Raw genomic sequence first — 19382 nt, forward strand, 5'->3', positions numbered from 1 at the left:
GGGGGTAGGGTTGCCAGGTTCCCCTGGCCAGGCCTTGAATTCAGCAGGATTCAGCACAGCTCCTGAACCTTTCTGACGGTTCCCCCTCCTCCTCCCCACCTTGTCTATTGAATAGTAGGTGCAGCTGCATAACAATCCCTGGATGAGCTCCAACACCTATTTTTCTACAAAATGACCCCTGCTCCTGGCCATCAGCAAGGGGTTGGGGATGGAAGGGTTGCCAACTCCAGGTTGACAAACTCTTGGAAATTAGGGGATGTATTACTAGAAATTTTAAAACGGGAGGGGGACTTAACCCAAAAGAATTGAGTCAAGAATAAAAAAGGCAGGAGGTGGTAGACAGGAGGGTTGTGAACTCTTGGCTGAGAAACTCCTGGAGATTTGGGGATGGAGCCTGGGAAAGAAGGGACTTCAGTGGGGTAGAGCCATCAGCGGCCATTTCCACCTGGGGAACTGGTCTCTGTAGTGTGGAGAAGCTGTAATATCAGCAGATCCTCAAGTCTCACCCGGAGGCTGGCATTCCTAGTGGATCCAATGGCCAGAGAGACCATCCCCCAAAACATCCATTTTCTCAGAAAGTGATCAGGAAAGAAACACTGTTTTTTTTCTCTGCAGGGGAAGATCCCACCAAGCCAGAAAGACCCGAAACAATGTTTACAAGGACCAGAAGCACCTTTTCTTTTATAACAACCATAATTTTAATAACCCAACCTAATTTGTATAGTCATCCCTGACCACCTGGGCAACTCAGTGGGGCTGCTCGGGGGTAACTCTGCAGAGAGTTGCTCTCCCAGCGTATCCAATGGTGTTTAGCCATCTCAGAAAATGAGATGGCTGCAATAATAAATAATGCCCATCACTGATTTTCTCATGTTGGTTAATTTTAAAACTCGATCCACATTGCTATCCTATATTATTCAAGATATCTGTGACAGTATTTGACTGGTGCTTCACGTTTCCCGTCTGGATTCAACCTTCAGAATTCCAGCTAGCCTAGCTTTTCTTCAAAGAAGTTCTGCAACAAAAACCGGGAATACACACAGTCTTCCTTCCCTCCTATTTCAGAATTCATTGTCTGAAATACAGCTTCAACCTTTGCAGATGGGAGGGGGGGTTCAGGCGGGGGTTGCCAGTCTCCTGCCGGGAGACAACCAAATCCGTCCTCCAGAAGGGGAATTTATAGTCTGGAGATGAGCAGCTGTAATTCCAGAGACTCCCCAGGTCCCAGTTGGAGGCCAGCATCCCTAAGTGTGTGGGATGGGGGTTAAAGAAAACGCCCCCCTCCCGCTTCAACCATCTCATTTTCTGAGATGGCTGAACACCATTGAATACGCTGGGAGAGCAACCCTTTGCAGAGTTACTCCCGAGCAGCCCCATTGAGCTGGCCGGGGTGGGAGGGTCAGGGACGGCACCCTGGTTAAACTCCGCTCTGTCCTGGACTGGGCGCTGCTTCGCGGGGAAAGGACGAAAAGCATTTTCCCTTGGACTGCAGCACGGAAGGGGTTAAACCAACAGAGCTGTTTGCTAGAGAGGGCAAGCGGGGGGTGGGAGTGGAAAGGCTCTTTTCCTGCCTGTGTTTTTTTTTGGGGGGGGGGGTTGCTTCTGAATCACCAAAGAGGACAGAAGGGGCTTCAGGCAGGTAACAGCGGAGAAAAGCAGTACAGCCGGATCCCGGGAAGGTTTACTCACAAGTAAGACACGGGGGGTGGGGGCAGGCGGGGGGGAGGTATAAGCTCTTAAATTTGAAAAAAGAGGACTGTTGTCTCTCATGTATAGAGCCAAGTGGGGAGCAGGGTTGGTCTGCAGCAAAAGAACCAAAGTTCGAGTCCATGTACACCTTTTAAGATCAACGAAGGTTTATTCCCAGGCTGCTTCGGTTCAATTAAAATGGAAGTTACCAGTCTGTACATCTAGGTAGAGGGTGAACAGAAAATTAGCATAAAGCATAATGAAGATGTTTCACAGATTCCAGGACCAAATAAGAATAACAAGCTTCGTATAGTTACCATTTGATTGGGGTTCATTCTGGGGCCTGGGGGGGGGGGGGGTGGAATAGTGAAGGAAATATGTCAAAATTGGAGGCTGATTGGCAGGTGTCCCCTTCTTAATTGTGGGATGCTGAGAGTAACAGTTGTCACGCTCCATCCATCTTCTACCAAGCTTAATGGAAAGTCTCAGTTAATTATTCTCAGGGGCTTTAAATGCTTTCAAAGTGATTTTTAAATGCATGTTTTTAAGTTGTTAGCTGTTTTGGTGGCCCTTGTGGAAGTCAGATGGCTGAGATCTGAACTTTTTAAAAAAAATCAATTCTCAGCTGCTGAGATCTTAAGGAGGCCCATGCCTGGTCAGGAGGGGAGGACTCATTCATGCCAAATGGCTGCTTCACGTTCCAGTTTACACTGAGACATATCCCCTGGGACAGGCTGATTCTCCAGTCAACTAAAGCCAAGGTGATAACATCCACAATGGACTTTTAAAGAGCCAAATAGAGAGGGTTTATTTTTCTGAAGGACGAAACAGGCATATCTCACAAAGCTTGATGTGTAATATAGCAGAATCACACTAATCCTGATCCGCAGACTGCAGCAATGACCATCCTTCTGATCCATCAGGCCAGTACTTCGGTGTCTCTTGACCAGGGTCAGTAATGTAGCTCCATTCTCTTATGGTTTCTTTCTGCCTTTTGATTTCCTTTCGTCTTCATAGCCACAACAGTAAGGGTATCTTTCCACAGTTGTAGGTAACCCAAGAGAAGGGGAAGGAGATGGAAGAGGAGGACCCAGAAGGAGCTGGAATGGGCAAGAGATTAAGGGAAAGTCCCCAACCTACCCAGGCTGGGAGTGGTGTTGAATCCTGGGAAACAGCTGTGCCAGAGATCCTGTCTCAGGACATGATAACTGCAGATGGACGCAACCGATGCTTCCGGAAGTTCCTCTACAATGAGGCTGATGGACCCCGAGATGTTTGCAGCCAACTCCATGGACTTTGCAGCCACTGGCTGGAGCCCGAGAGGCGCACAAAGAAGCAGATCATAGACCTGGTGATCCTGGAGCAGTTTCTAGCCATCCTGCCCCAGGGAATGCAGTGCTGGGTGAGAGGATGTGAGCCAGAGACCAGTTCCCAGGCAGTGGCCCTGGCCGAAGGTTTCCTCCTGAGTCAGGCTGAGGAGAAGAAGCAGGCAGAGGAGGTGAAGGGGTCTCCTTCGCTCAGTTCCAGGCTTCCCTGTCAGGTATTTCTACCTTGGGAGAATTCACTAGGCTGGGAAGAAAACCCAGCCCTGATTCTTGACCCTGTGGTTGAACCAGCTCTGCTGATGGATGGAGGGATGAGGAGTTTGGGAGTGGGGCAGGATCTGTCTCCTCAGCCTCTTTCATTTCTAGTCTCCCTTCCTGTTGTTTCAGATGTGGGGACCAGCTGTAAAGATGGAAGCAAAGTTATCTGAGGCAGAAGGAGCTCCATCTGAGGAACGTCAGAGGGCACAAGCCCAGAAGCATGCCCAAGATGTCCTGTCAAGTAGTAAAGGTGCCTCCTGGGATTGGGGCACCTGGTCAAGTCATTTGATGGAAAAATTGGGACAGGAGAAAAAGTGAATACTTCTGTTCACTATGTAGAGTTGACTTCTGAGATGCCCCTGGATATTGTGATGGCCACTCACTTGGAAGGGGGACTAGACAGTTTCATGGAAGGCAATTACATTCCTATTTACCTGAATTAAAATATTTTTATCTCACTTTCCTTCCATTAGCTGGACTCAAGGTGGCTCCAAAAAGGATAGGAAGGTGCCCAGAGTGGGATAGTCCAGCCAAGCCTGATCTTGTAAGATCTTGAAAGCTGAGCAGGGTCAGGTCTGGCAAGTACTTGAGTGGGAGACCTCTTTGAAATATCAGCAGTTGGGAGGTGGGGGCAGGTTTCATTCAGCTACCTCTCTGAATATCCTTCAGGATCCCAGAGTTTGCCATGACTTTCAGGAGCAGACACACACATTTAAAATACAAAAATCCCCCTCTCCCCCCCAACCCCCCCCCCAAAGGATAGGAGGAAAAATGTGGGTGTAGCTACTCGCTATGGTGAATAAATCGCACTTTCATATTGCTCAGAGTTGGATGGCCCAGACTAGCCTGGTCTCATCATGTCTCAGAAGCTAAGCAGGATTAGCCCTGGTTTGTACTTCAGTGGGAGACCACCAAAGAAGTACAGGGTTGCTGTGCAGAGGCAGGCAATAGCATATCACCGCTGAAGTCTCTTGCACTGAATAAGTGAGGGGTCCCCATAAATCTGTTGTGACTTGATGACACTTCACATAAACACACACAAACACACACACATTCTGAGGCAGTACACGTTAAAACACCTGTTGCTGGAGGCCAATAAATGGGCTTCTCAGTCTCTGCTTTAAGGGTTTTCCGGGGCTTTTTGCAGGCCACAGTCAGAAAGAGGATACTGGACTAGGAATGCCAGGCCATGTCCTGCCCACCCCCCATGAGGTTTGAGGGTGGACATGATGTCCTGTTGATGTCTCACCCAGCTAAATACCTGGATGTGAAGTCAGAGCATCAGCAGACACCCTGGAGCCCAATTGGTTGTACAGAATGTCAGCTGATGCACTAAAATCATGTCCAAGGTTGGGGCTGGATGTGCTGATGCCATGTCATTTGTCTTGATTTCTGGCCCCTCCTTTTTTCCTTCCAGTCCAGACTCAGGAGACTGGCATGCCTGGGGGTTTTGTCTGATCCAGCAGGGATGCTGTAACCTTTTCAGCTCCAGAGCATTTCTAACAATCACTCACCCCCATGTCTCATGGGGACCTGGTGCTTCTCTTCCACCTGTCCATAAGTTTATTTAACATCATTACAATTTTAACAAAATACAGAGTCAAGGTTAGAATTCACCCTTCCAATTTTGTCTCCCTCACAGGCTATGAAGAGATGTTTTCAAGCGGTCATCTTTGCACTGGAGCACAATTGCCTGCTCTGTCTCAGGTCCAGGTAGGATGAATGAGGGACAGTCAGGCCCTGCTCCTTTCTCATGGACACCTTTCATCCTGCTGTCTGAGCAAGAGAGGCTTTGAATAAAACTGCTTCCTGCACCCAAGTTCTGCTTCCTGCACCCTCCCAGAATGCCCCTGTCTGTTGAGAATGTTGTCTCTGCCTGACAAGGGAATCTGCTTTTTCTTTCAGTCTCCCTTTTCCTTTGAGGAGATGGCCATTTATTTCACTGAGGCTGAGTGGGCCCTGCTGGATCCAAGTCAAAAAACTCTCTATAGGGAAGTCATGATGGAGAACTATGGGCATGTGGCCTCTCTGGGTAAGGACCTTTCATAGGTGTTAATTGCTGCCACTGGATGATGCATGATTCAAAATATTGAACAGCAGTATGTGGTTGTGAGGCCTGCCCAGCTACTTGCCCCCCACTGAGGGCCCCCAGCACTTGGGGTGGCAGTGAAAGGGAAGTTCACGATGGCTGGAGAGAGCAGCCCCAGGCCCCTGTCTGATCCAGGGGCAACTGAGTCCAGTGTTATGGTCATCACCAAAGCCAGTGAGTCTATCCTGGTCTTTGGTCAAGGCAGGGCTGAGAGGTCCTCAGAATCACCCTGGGAGGGGCCAGATCCCAATTTCTCAGTGGCCAACCTCTACCACATGCTCCTGTCCCAGACGGGATTACACTCATCCATTCTGACTTTGATCAGTAAAGAATCTATCTCCTTTATACTGGTTGAGATTTGGGGCTTTGATTTTGACCATGGTTCCATCCTCCCAGATGAGTTTTTCCACTTCCTTGGATTTCTTTCCTTCCCTGTGTAAGAATCATCACTTTCTGTCTGTCTGCCAAAGGAGCCAGGAATGTAAGAGAGTCTACAGTGGAGAGCAATGAACACTTTGTGTCCGAAGAATGGTTGGAGGGTTTCGCAGGAAGATCTCAAGAGGCTTGCTCTTTCCCACATGAGCTGCCTGCCAGTGAGTATCCTTCATGGTTATGTCAAGGGAATGGGCAGGAATAGCAGGGGACGTTTCCTCTCCTCTTCTAGGCAACTCTTGGTTTGGTAGAATGATCAAGTCCACTAGGTAAGGAGGGAGGGAGGCCTTCTGGGCCTGGGATGTGGAGATTCAGGAGTGCCTTCTAGAGCTGAGCTCAGCTATGTCTCTTAGAAGATAAAGATTTGACAGGTGCCACACCCTGCTAGACATGACTTCAGGGGTCCTGGCAAGGGAAGTGGGGCATGACCAGTCAGGGATCCTCTAATGCAGTGGTCCCTAACCTTTTTGGCACCAGGGACCGGTTTTGCCGCCACTCCCGCTGCCACGGCCCGCCCTAGGATTGCCAAGTCCAGTTCAAGAAATATCTGGGGACTTTGGGGGTGGAGCCAGGATCAAGGGTGTGACAAGCATAATTGAACTCCGAAGGGAGTTCTGGCCCTCACTTTTAAAGGGACAGCACACCTTTTTAAATGCCTTCCTTCCATAGGAAATAATGAAGGATAGGGGCACCTTCTTTTGGGGATCATAGAATTGGACCCCGTGGTTCAATCGTTTTAAAACTTGGGGGGGGGGTAGTTTGGGGAGAGGCACTGGATGCTATGCTGCAATTTTGGTGCCTCTACCTCAAAATACAGCCCCTCCAGAGCCCCAGATACCCATGGATCAATTCTCCATCATTCCCTATGGGAATAAGTCTCTATAGGGAATAACAGAGTTCCCAGCAGATATTTCCCTCCCCTCCCCCCTGCTTTCTGATGACCCTGAAGCAGGGGAGGGCCTCCAATCCAGGGAATCCCCTGCCCCCACCTGGGGATTGGCAACCCTAATCCGCCCCCTCCCCTCGCTTCCCCAGCACCGCGCTGTGTTTCCTCCCCTCCCCCGCCCTCCTGAGGAGGCTTGTAGTTACCTGTACCTGCTTCGGCAGGAACTGGGCTGATTCTACAGCGTTTGAAGAGCAGGCTGGAGGAGGAGGAGTTTCACCCCCTCCCTCACTTCTGGAAGTGAGGGGGGAGAAGACTTCAGCATGCTATTGAAATAACTCAGAATTAGCCCGGTTCCTGCCAAAGCTGCCCAAGCCTCATCGCAGCGCCCCTCTGATCACGTGCGGGGTGTGTGTGTGTGTGATGAGGCTTGGCTCTACGACTTCAGCAGGGCCCAGTGTCACGTTCTCAGGGTGCAGGCAGGCAGGAGTCCAAAGCCAATCCAAGGTCAAAGTCCAGGAAGTCAAGCAGGAGCCAAGTCACCAATGCAGAATCACAAATTGGAATCAGAAGTCAATGTCCAAAAGCCAAAAGGTCAGGGTGCCAAGGAAATCAAGCAGGTCAGGATCAGGAAGGAGCATGGATGCAAGCCAGAGAATAGACTTGTTGCTTCCACAAGGTTACCAGGTCCTGGGTGGGAGCTATATGGGAGCCTCAATCAGCCTGCTCCCTGGGTGACAGTGACTCTGCTAGAACTGAGGGCTGAGAGATCTGCAGCATCGGTGTGCCTCATGTCTTCGCTCTGAAAGTTCTTTCCGTAGCCTGCTTCGAACTCTTGAGATGGGAGGAGGAGAGCTTGGAGGAGATTGATAGTCAACAGCTGACACTGGTGCCTGGAGAGTGATTGATGGGCCAGCTGCTGTTTGTTCAGCTGAGGAACTGGCAACTCTTCCAGGTCTGTTAACCCTTCCAGCTCCTCCTCGTCAGGTCTCATGACACCTGGGCTGATTCTAAGTTATTTCAATAGTGTGCTGAAGGAGGCTGCTCCCTCCCCCTCACTTCCAGAAGTGAGGGAGGGGGTGAAACTCCTCCTCCAGCCTGCTCTTCAAATGCCATAGAATCAGCCCGGGCCCTGTCGAAGCAGGTAGGGGTGACTCCAAGCCTCCTTGCTCCTCCTTGCTGGCGAGGGAGCAGGGCAGAACATGGTGCGGCACTGGGGAAGGGAGGGGAGGGTTGTTGTGCGCGGGGGAGGGAGTGTGGCGCCGCTTTGCGGTTATGCGAAGGGCATGTGGAGGGGGCAGGGGGGCAGAGGTCAGGGAGTAGTGGCCCAGTAGTGGACTGCAGCCTGGGAACCCCTGCTCTAATAGGTGTGCAATGGCCTCATTAAAGTTTTCCTCCCATGGTATAGCACCTGGCAGTTTGAAGGCTTTTTTTGTAGCAGGAACTCCTTTGCATATTAGGCCAGGAGTGTTAAACATGCGGCCTGTGGGCCAAACTCCCCCCCCCCCCGGGGCTTCAATCAGGCCCACGGGGCTCCGTCCTCTCCCCTCTACCTCTTATGCCCTCACCCTGCAAAGCTCCAAGACTGATGTTCTCAGCTCCTTCTGCCTTCTCTTTGCAGAGGCTAAAGCAGGAGTGAAGTTGCAAAGAAAATGCAGAATGGATTTCCCGTTCAGGCCTATGGGCAGAGCAGACTGGAAAGGAAAATCCACTCCATCATGTTTTCCTTGCAACTTAGTTTCAATGGAGAGGAACTCAGTTAACTTCCCAGCGTTCCTATGGCCGCTGAAGCTTTCTGGAGTTGTGTCCTTGCAGATCAAGCGTTGATGCTCTGAGTCAGCTTTGTCTCTTCTCAATGGAGTGAGAGCTAGTGCCTAGTGAGTACTCTAGCTTGGGAACCCACAGCCAAAGGGGGATGTTACACTGGAGAGCCATTGCTAATCTGAGTAGACCCGGGGAGAGCAGGGAGAGAAGCTTGCAATGCCTTGCCATTTCATGTTTCCCCAGGCTGAGAGCTTTTTATATTTTTCATTTTCTGCTGCATGATCCTTGTGCTTTTTCTTGATGTTTTATTTTTAAAATTGCATTGGAAAATCCCACTATTCCCCTACCTTTCCATTTCAAACAAAATATTGCAAGAATTTTAAGCATGTTTGTTTGTATTTTCATTTAAAAATAATATCTTTAATTGGGTTTGCATGTGTCCTTTATAAAGTCTAAATCTCCTCTATCTGCCATTGCATTTTAGGACACGCATGGCTCAGCCCCACAAAATCCCATTTAGGTAAGATCCTGCCCTCCTAACAAATGAGTTTGACACCCTGTTTAGGCAATCCTCCAAGAGCTTACAGGGCTATTAGAACAGGACCTACTGTAAGCTCCAGGAGGATTGGTTACATCAGGGGTTTTTGGCCTAATATGCAAAGGAGTTCCTGCTACAAAAAAAGCTGATTGTACCATGCTGAGGTCCCTCCGTTCCTTAAATCCTTCCATCTACCAGATGGTTGGATGATGCACGGTTGATGTCGGGGCTTTCTTTGTAGCAGGACCTCCTTTGCATATTAGGCCACACACCCCTGATGTAGCCAATCCTCCAAGAGCTTACAGGGCCCTTAGCACAGGGCGTACTGTAAGCTCTGGGAGGATTGGCTATATCAGAGGTGTGTGGCCTAATATGCAAAGGAGTTCCTGCTACAGAAAAAGCCCTGGCAGCAGCAGACTTCTTCCATGCCAGCCTAGGTGGGACCTGAAGATCTGGAAAATTCAGCTCAACTGCGATTTCAGCTCTCTCCTTTTCAATTTTCACCACTTGCAAAAAGCATCCCCTTTCCAAACACCCCCTTGTACAAGTCACAACCCCTCCACAGGAAAATCCTTTTTTTCACACTCTTATTTCCTCCAGTACAACACACACACATAAATTCCGAGTACACTTATGGGGAAAATGGCAGCACCTCAAGAACAGAGCCCTTAGGGAAGGGGAGAGGCACCATCAAACTGCCAGGTGTTACGCCATTGGAGGAAAGCTATCACATGGCCACTGCACTCCCATTGGAGGATCCCTGGCTGGCCCCACGCTGCCCTTCTCGCCTATCAAATCTTTGATGAGAAAAGAGGGTACCCCTTTATCTTCTGCTGTTGAAGGGGTGCTCTCTCCTTAAATAGTGGACATTCTTTGGGGGGGGGAGACATTTACCTAAGAACAGCCTTGTTGGACGAGATCAAAGGCACTTCATCCCTCTCCTACTGTGGTCTCCTGGATGTCTTCATTCCTTAGGTGGAGATGGGTTTCAGTGCTTTCTTTGGAGCTGTTCTACCTAAGGGTATATTGAAGCAGTTCCCACCAGTTAACACTGCAAAGGGGCTTCAGCCAAACCACACAGCACCCTCTGTTGTGTTGAGGTGGATCAGTCCTCACCCCCAGGTGGGTGGAATCATGTGCTATTGAAGAGATGCCCCCTGCCCCTGTCAGCCCAGTAAACTCAGAATAAAGTTCTCTGTTGAAGCATAGTTGGTTGAGCCATGACAGGATAGAGAAAGCCCACTAGCCACCTCCTGCCTCCCCAAGAAGAAGACTGCAGATTTATACCCTGCCCTTCTATCTGAATCAGAGACTCAGAGCAGCAAGAGGCAAGAAATCAACTCCTTTCCAAAGGCTATTTCCCTTCCACCCCCTGGAGGCAGGAAAGTGTTTGCCACAGAAAAACAGAGAGAGAGAGAGAGCCAGGTATACCTATCTGATCAGCATACTCCAATGTCTGGGTTTCTCTGAGGCTCTTTACCACTGTCTCCCCCTGTCCCCAGGGAAGACAGTTGATGTTGAGGAATGTAGGAGTGCAGGAACCTTTTCATGGACTCCCATCCCCACTATATTCATTGGCGAAGGAGAGAAACTGTTAGGGATCCAAGCTGCATCAAGAAACAAAGACAGCTATTTCAAAGAAAACCTCTTTTTATTGAATATTTAATATTAAACCTTCCAGACATAGAAGGGTCTGGTACGCAGCATACAAAATTGACCCATAAATTCTAATTCAGTACTTGTAATTCAATATGAGAGTCCTTGGACTGCAAGAACAAATCAGTCAGTCCTAAGGGGAATCAACCCAGACTTTTCACTGGAAGGTCAGATGCTGAAGCTGAAGCTCAAATACTTTGGCCACCAAATGAGAAGGGATCACTCGTTGGAGAAGACTCTGATACTGGGAAAGACAGAAGGCAAAAGAAGAAGGGGATGGCAAAAGATGAGATGGCTGGACAGCGTTACTGATGTAACAAACACGAATTTGAGCAGACTTCAAAGGATGGTGGAAGACAGGAGGGCCTGGCGTGAATTTGTCCATGGGGTCGCAAAGAGTCGGACCCGACTGTGTGACTGAACAACAACAACAATTCAATATACAGTATAATATCTAAATGAATATATTCTGGCTACAGGACTAAGCCCCCTGGCATTGTTGAGCAGCCGTGGCCATTAGTAAACCAGAGGTATACATCTTTCTTGAACCGATAGCTGTTAATGTACCTATGGATGTATAGCTGCGGTCAGGGCTTTTTTGGTAGAAAAAGCCCAGCAGGAACTCATTTGCATATTAGACCAGAATCCCTTATGCCATTGTTTCACACAGGGCTTTTTTTGTAGAAAAAAGCCAGCAGGAACTCACTTGCATATTAGGCCACACCCCTTGATGTCAAGCCATTCAGAACTGTGTTCCTGTGCATTCCTACTCAAAAAGAACCCTGGCAGTGGTAAATGTGACCAGGACAAACTGGAACTGATCCGAACTGACCTGATATACTGATCCAAATCCCTCCCCTTCTTTCTATCTCTGGGGTCAGGAAGCTCTCAGAAAGTCAAGGAAGCCAGATTCTGATACTCCATCTATTTAAACATTGATAGTGGCACTACTAAGCAGCCCCATGGCACAGAGTGGTAAAGCTGCAGTATTGCAGTCAAAGCTCTCTGCTCATGACTTGAGTTCGATCCAGCAGAAGCTGGGTTCTGGTAGCTGGCTAAAGGTTGACTGAGCCTTCCATCCTTCCAAGGTCAGTAAAATGAGTACCCAGCTTGCTGGGGGGGGGGGGGGAATGTAGATGACTGGGGAAGGCAATGGCAAACCACCCTGTAAAAAAGACTGCTGTGAAAACGTTGTGATGCGACGTCACCCCAGAGTCGGAAGCGACTGGTGCTTGCACTACCTTTACCTTTTTTTTTTAGTGGCACTACTAACTCCTGGAATGTATAAACATCCTCTAAGGCAAAAATCATGTCCAGGGTTACCTGTACTGGAAGGTCACAGCATCAGCAGAGTTCTGTACCTCCTGGGAGAGAGAACTAAAGATTCAACTATAGAAGCTAATTTATTATAGAAATTAAAGTAGCAGGCTTAGCAGGGGACTGAGGCTCCGTCTAGCCCTGATTCTGTGACTGTTGACAATGCTAACAACCTGTGCTTTTCTAAGCCACTGCCAAGCTAACATCCCCATGATTCCCTTCCATCACTCTGCTCACGCTGATCCTGTGCCTATCTGCATGTTCACTGTGTGTTGCAGGAGTTTAAGGAGGATGGAACAGGGCAGGTTCTTCTGGGTTCTTACCTGGACTTTTTGGCACTGTGTGTTCCTCTAGGGCAGACTTCCAGAGGGGCTTCCTCCATGGTGACATTTTGAGGCCTGGTAAGCCAGTTTTCTGCCTATCTCTTCCTGACCCTAAGACAAGCTTCTTTGCAAAGAGACAGGCTGACCGGGTGCTTCTAAGAAAGGCAGAAATGCCTGGATGATTCAGATATGGCTGTGCATTGTACGATAGACATGTCTGGCCAAGGCCCAGAGAATGATTCAGAGATAGCAAGAAAATGGCTTTGAGTGCAGGTGGCCCTACACTCCATGGTTGCTTTTCTCACTGGTCATTACTTGTACTTCCTAACAAATGGCACTTCTTCAAAAACCATGGGTGTCTCTTTTGAACTGTAGAGTTCACCATAAGCTCCTGGCTTTTCACTGCTTTACAGCAAACTTGTATTTTGGGGTGCCTGAAAACCAGCTCCTCCTTGGCTCTCATCACATCTAGAAGGACACTCTCTGCGTAATTGCAGGACCAGTTATCTTGATAACTTGTATTGAATCATCGAGAGAATCAAAAGAGCTGTATGGCAAGTCAAGGGAGAACAGCAGGGGAAGGAAACTTTGCCACTTTCTTACTTGAAGTACATACAGAGGATGTTGGAGAGGGGATGAACAGGAAGAATAAGAACTGAGTTCTACTGGAGGGCCTAGCAGGGATTAAGGTGTGACTGACAGTTGAGCTTCAGAGTAAAGATCTGACCAAAGACTTGCATACTCATTCATGGTAAAGGTAAAAGGTAAAGGCGGTCCTGTGTGCAAGCACCAGTTGTTTCCGACTCTGGGGTGATGTCGCATCACAACGTTTTCACAGCAGCCTTTTTACAGGGTGGTTTGCCATTGCCTTCCCCAGTCATCTACACTTTCCCCCCAGTAAGCTGGGTACTCATTTTGGCTTCTTGCTTGGGTGGTGATGGAAATTCTTTCTTTATTCCAGCAGCAGATGTACAGGAGACAGCTGGGGAATTCCAGGGATTCTCTTTGGAAAATGCCAAGAATGAAGATGCTGAAAGAAAGTTGGGAGATGGAGATGGACCGCAGAGGCAGGAGGAAAGCCACACAGGTAATAGGAGGGATAAACCCATTTATTTCCAAGGAGGGGATTTCCATGAAATCCCAGTCCAAGAAGAAAGGTCAATTAAAAAAAAGAAAAGAAACAGGCCTATGTGCAGATAGGAAAATCCACTCCAAGGAAGAAGGGAAATGAAAGCTTGGTCTTTGTAAAGATCTTCAGTCAGATAATGAATGTCATTTCACAGAAACCAATTCCCTTAGGTGAGAAACCATATAATTGTTTAGAGCATGGAAAGAACTTCACTGGGAAAATAATCCTTAATTCATGTGGCAGAATGGCCTGGTCTGACATGCAGCCCCTGTTTCATCCAGCCCTCTGAGGTTTATCCAACACCTGGAGGGACTTTTTTTCCCTCTCTCTCTCAGGTCAGCTGTTGCTACCTCCAACTTTTGTAGGAATAGCCGCTGAGAGGGTCAGAACTCCCAGCTTCCCTTCCAAGTTCAGAGGTCTTGTCTCTGCATCTCTCACAACAAGCACCTGGTTACCATGGGGACAGCTTGCTGCCTTGTTGTCCGCTGGGGCCCCTTTTCAAATAGCATGCCCAAGATAGTGGCGGTCTATGTGGTACAGAAAACCACTTCAAAAGTTATGAAGTGTTTATTAACATGACAGTGTTTGTAAACATACTAGTAGCACAGCACCAGACTGAGCAAGGGATTCAAAAGAAATATATAAAATGCAATTCCTCTGTATCTCCCTCTCTACCTACCTGATCAGTTGTCAAATATAAAGCTGGCTCCCTACCTTAGAAAGTCACGGATTTTAACAGGAGCTCCATTAATTTCACCCCTCATCCCCAAGTGTAGTCCACCACCTGACAAGGGTCTGGAGGAGCCAGATCTTATTCAAGACCTCTCTCTCTCTTGATGGAATAAGCACAAGAGCCCCTCCTCCTTTCTCTCAGCAGTCTTATCATCTCTCTTTCCCCTCTCACTGATTAGTACAAGCTGGGCCAAAGAAGCTTTTCCTGAAGTCTCCAGGAGTTTCTTCCTGAAGCCTTTCTAGTCTCTGTTCCTCCAAATCACTGTTACTCTGCCTGTCCCATTGACTCTTGCCTGCCCAGAGAAAAAAACTTTTAAGATCCAAATGCTCTGTCCAAACCTCCATCCTAAAATGCATTTTTTTACACTTCACATCTAAGAATTCACACAGGCAGGGAGCCATATAAATGGTCAGAGTCCCAAACAAACATCTCTGATGTGGAAGTCTTAATGTACTTTGAAAATGTATATTATTATACACTTCTGTGTACAGTAGTGAAATATCTGGAATGTGGATTGAACTTCAGGTACAGATTAGACCTCCTTGCTTAGGTTCTAAAAAGATCTGTCTTTATTCCAGCAGGGGATGATCAGAGGAACGAGGAGAATGAAGAACTGCATCATCTATTGCCAGATGAAATCCAGAATGAAGACATGAGGGGAAACTTCAGGAATCAAGGAAGACCTAAGAGGCAGAAAGGCAGCCATGTGGTCAAGAACAGGGGTAAACCCATTCCTTGCCAAGGAGAGGATTTCCAAGAAATCATTCACATAGTCAAGGCTTTGGAGTGCAGAAGGAGCATCTTAGATCAAACCCAATATAAAGTCCAGTTACAAATGCAAAGTGGAAACAGCACCCACCAGTGTCCGGAGAGTGGAAAGACCATGTTTCACAGAGCAGAGCTTTGTAGAGGTCAAAGAACACATACAGGAGAGAAACCTTATAGGTGCTCACACTGTAGCAAGAGCTTTTCAGATAATTCAGACCTGGTTCAGCACCAGATTCATTCAGGAGAGATTGGTAAGGCATTCTCTGATGGAAGAAAGCATAATGTACGCATCCCAAAACCCAGTATAATGAAGGGACATAAATGCTTTCAATGTGGAAAGTACTTCAGATATAGACCACATCTCATTGTGCACCAAAAACTCCACAGAGGAGAGGAACTCTTTAAATTCTCAGAGTGTGGGAAGAGATCCAGTTGGAGTGCCACTCTTCAAAAGCATCAAGTAACACAAACAGGGGAGAAGCCCTTTGAATGCCCAGAGTGTGGGAAGAGATTCAGTCAGAGTGGCCATCTTAAAGATCATCAACGAATTCACACAGGGGAAAAGCCTTTTCAATGCTCAGTGTGTGGGAAAAGATTCATGCAGAGTGGCACTCTTCAAAAGCATCAACAAACCCACACAGGTGAGAGGCCATTTGAATGCTCAGAGTGTGGGAAGAGATTCTTTCGTAGTGACTCTCTTCAACAGCATCAACGAAGCCACACAGGGGAGAAGCCCTTTGAATGCTCAGAGTGTGGGAAGAGATTCAGTTGGAATGGCGCTCTTCAACAGCATCAACGAAGCCACACAGGGGAGAAGCCTTTTGAATGCTCAGTGTGTGGGAAGACATTCAGTTGGAGTGCCTCTCTCCAACAGCATCAACGAACCCACACAGGGGAGAAACCCTTTGTATGCTCGGAGTGTGGGAAGAGTTTCAGTTCCAGTAGCATTCTTCAAAGTCATCTAAGAACTCACACAGGTGAGAAGCCCTTTGAATGCTCAGAGTGTGGAAAGAGATTCTGTCGGAATGACTCTCTTCAACATCATTTAAGAATCCACACAGGAGAGAAGCCTTTTAAATGCTCAGATTGTGGGAGGACATTCAGTCGGAGTAGCCATTTTCAAGAGCATCAAAGAACCCACACTGGGGAGAAACCATTTGAATGCTCAGTGTGTGGGAGGGCATTCAGTCAGAGTAGCCATTTAAAACAGCATCTAAGAACCCACACAGGTGAGCGGCCCTTTGAATGCTCAGAGTGTGGGAAGAGATTCTGTCGGAGTGACTCCCTTCAACATCATCTAAGAACCCATACAGGGGAGAAGCCCTTTGAATGCCCAGAGTGTGGGAAAACATTTACTCGGAGAGCCACTCTTCTACAGCATCAAAGAACTCACACAGGGGAGAAGCCATTTGAATGCTCAGATTGTGGGAAGAGATTCAGTCACAGTGGCAGTTTTAAACAGCATCAAAGAACCCACACAGAGGAGAAGCTATTTGAATGCTCAGATTGTGGGAAGAGATTCAGTCACATTGGCAATTTTCAACAACATCAATGGACCCACACAGAGGAGAAGGCTGTTGAATGCTCAGAAAGTGGGAAGAGACTGAGTCACAGTGATAGTTTTCAGCAGCATCAGTGGATCCACACAGAGGTGAACCCCTTTGAATGCTCCGAGTGTGGGAAGAGATTCAATCGGAGTAGCACTCTTCAACAGCATCAGTGGACCCACACGGAAGAGAAGCCCTTTGAATGCTCAGAGTGTGGGAGGAGATTCCGTCGGAAAGGTACTCTTCAACAGCATCAAAGAACCCACACAGGGGAGAAGCCCTTTGAATGCTCGGAGTGTGGGAAGACATTCAGTCGGAGTGGCACTCTCCAAGAGCATCAAAGAACTCACACAGGGGAGAAGCCATTTGAATGCTCAGAGTGTGGGAAGAGATTCAGGCAAAGTGGCACTCTTCAACAGCATCAACGAACCCACCCACAGGAGAAGCCCTTTGAAATTGCCAACTGTAGGAAGAGATTCTGTCAGGATGGTGTTCTTCAACAGCATTAACAAACACACACAGTGGAGAAGCCTTTTGAATGCTCAGAGTGTGGGAAGCAATTTAGTCAGAATGGCACTCTTCAACAGCATTTAAGAACTCATATAGGGGAGAAGACTTTTGAATGCTTAGAGTACGAGAAGTGATTCAGTTACATTAGCACTCTTTGAAAACATATAACCCACACATGTGAGCATGCAAAGAAATTCAGTCACTCTTCAACATCATCAGAGAACACACTAGATGTGTATTAAAGAAATATTTGGGTTCCCCCCCCCCCCCGATTTGAGTCAGTTGGACCTGAAAAATAGTGGCATTCCCAAGTATTCCTGAATCCTAGTATCAGTGTTGTATTGTGATTTGGGTAAATATTTGGGAAACCCAAGTTCATTTGGCTCTGATGTACCCTATGTGGACAGTCTCTGTAGAGTATAATAGAGAATTTTGCTTGGTGAGTCATGCTGCTGCGAAAAGGTGAGTTACACAGTACGGAACACCAAACAGATAAAAACTGTGTATGAATGCACATATAATAATAAACTTGGTAAATTCAAACATTTTCAGTCAGTATTCAAGGGTGTTGTAATTACTTCAAACACAGTTAAACGCAGTTGATTTAAGCAAACAAACAACCTCATATAGAAGGGGATCCATTGTAAAGCCAGTCAAAAAGTTTCTTGTAAGATAATTATATGGAAGCCTTTCTAGACCTCAGATATTCTTTGTCAGCTTCTGGTTTCCTGCTTGTGCTGGGAAGTGGTGTTGCTGATTTCTCCATAAAGAATTCCCCCTTTTAATTGTTTTTAGCCAGTTTTATTTCTGGCTTTATTTGCAGAGTCACTAGCTTGATTTGTTTTTCATGAAGTACAGGCCTTTAGCAACCTTAAATCTTCCCTTCTCCCCCCACCTTTTTTGTTTGTTTGTTTTTAGCTTGTACTCTTGAGGATTACCACTTTGGCTGATATTGATTTTGCCTTTTGTTTTGAAGGGCTCTTCTTTCTATTCTGTTTTGATTTTTTTAGTCAAGGGGGAGAAGAGGGAAAAGCACTTTCCCCCTTTCATGCGAGTGAGAAGAGCAAGCTCTATGGCCTTATCTCAGGCATTCAGCTCATTAGCTGAAAGGTTTACTGGCTTTTGGTTGGGGATAGGGTGGAGTCAGGAAAGCAAGAAGATAGCTCTGTCTAACCTCTTGCTATTTATATTACATTACGTATTTTTATGAATGGGGAGTACTGAGTTTATATCGTTGGTTATTAGTTTCTAGGTGGTCAGGGCCAATCCGTCCATTAGGCAGCTCTAAGCAGAAGCCAGGAGACTGAGAGATGTTGGCTGGGTGGCGGGTGCATGAACTCTGAAGCACAGGAGCTGAGCTGTGCTGCCGCACTCACCTATTTCCCTTGCCAAGGAGGCGACATGGGCAGAAGGAAAGATGCAGGTGGCAAGGGGGCGGGGCCTTGCCTTGGGCTCCTAGAGCCGGCCCTGTGGGTGGTGCAGGTTTTTTAACTCCCTTTTTTCTTTTTAAGAGAGTATTTTAAGTTTAACTTTTTAAGATATATTAAGTAATGTTACGGTGTATATTGACTAGAGCAAATAGATTTATACTAGAGCAAATAGGTTTATACTAAGGCCCATTGTGGTTTATACAACAGGCGCTAGGAATTTGCTATGGGTGAGTTTCATGGCCTTGGTGGGGGGCTGAGGAAGGATGGAAGGAAGGAAAAGCTAGAGGAAGGCAAGGTATGTCAAAAAGGCAATTGTTGGGAAGGGAAATGGAGAAAGTGGGGAAATGTGGGGTGGGTTATCAGAGAAGGGGGTATCTTCAGAAAGAAGAGATGAGGGGGCAAAAGAGATGGGATAAATTGCTTTCTATTTCCTCCCCCTGTCCCTGCAGCCTCTATCTAGGAAAAGTGCAGTCTTTCTGTGCAGTGGGGACTAAAGCAACTTATATCATTCTCCTCTTCTCCCTTTTGATGTGCACAACAACCCTGTGAGGCAGGTTAGGCTTGAAGTCTGTGACTGGTTTGAAATCACCTAGTTAGCTTCTATAGCAAGAAGCTGCGTCTGGCAGACCCTGCTCTGAAGTGTCAGCTGCCACATCACACTAGCTGTCCTAAGGGGGGTGACCTTAGCAGGGTATAATGACTCGGAGTGTACCATTTTCTCCAGAGGAACTGATCTGAAGAGCAGATGCTGTTCTGAGTGATCTCCAGGCCTTATCTAGAGATTGGCAACAATGGTTCCCTAGGAAGAAATGGCTGGCTTTGGGTGGAGTCTATGGCATTGCACCTGTCTGAGTTCTCATTCTTCCTGAAACCCCACCCTCTCCAGGCTCCACCCCTCCAATCTTCAAAAACTTCCCAACATGGAATTGGCAAACCCCTCTCCTTCCCAACCAAACGTCAACCTACCTTTACTTGACTTCTCACTTCAGCT

At 47.5% G+C, this 19382-nt stretch overlaps 2 protein-coding genes across 2 annotated transcripts in view; both read left to right on the forward strand.

Moving 5' to 3' along the window:
- LOC132571073 (zinc finger protein 345-like) overlaps positions 1-19382 on the forward strand; it is a 97977-nt gene that overhangs the window by 18246 nt on the left and 60349 nt on the right. The window lies entirely within an intron of this gene.
- On the forward strand, positions 1590-17509 carry LOC132571041 (zinc finger protein 420-like). Its single transcript, XM_060237672.1, has 8 exons — positions 1590-1691; positions 2735-3187; positions 3402-3522; positions 4915-4985; positions 5178-5304; positions 5832-5954; positions 13236-13361; positions 14715-17509. Exons 2-8 carry the CDS (start codon positions 2765-2767, stop codon positions 16958-16960), a joined length of 3237 nt encoding a protein of 1078 aa, XP_060093655.1. The 5' UTR covers positions 1590-1691; positions 2735-2764; the 3' UTR covers positions 16961-17509.

The sequence above is a fragment of the Heteronotia binoei genome, chromosome 5, assembly GCF_032191835.1.
Source record: "Heteronotia binoei isolate CCM8104 ecotype False Entrance Well chromosome 5, APGP_CSIRO_Hbin_v1, whole genome shotgun sequence".
Classification (NCBI taxonomy): Eukaryota; Metazoa; Chordata; class Lepidosauria; order Squamata; family Gekkonidae; genus Heteronotia; species Heteronotia binoei.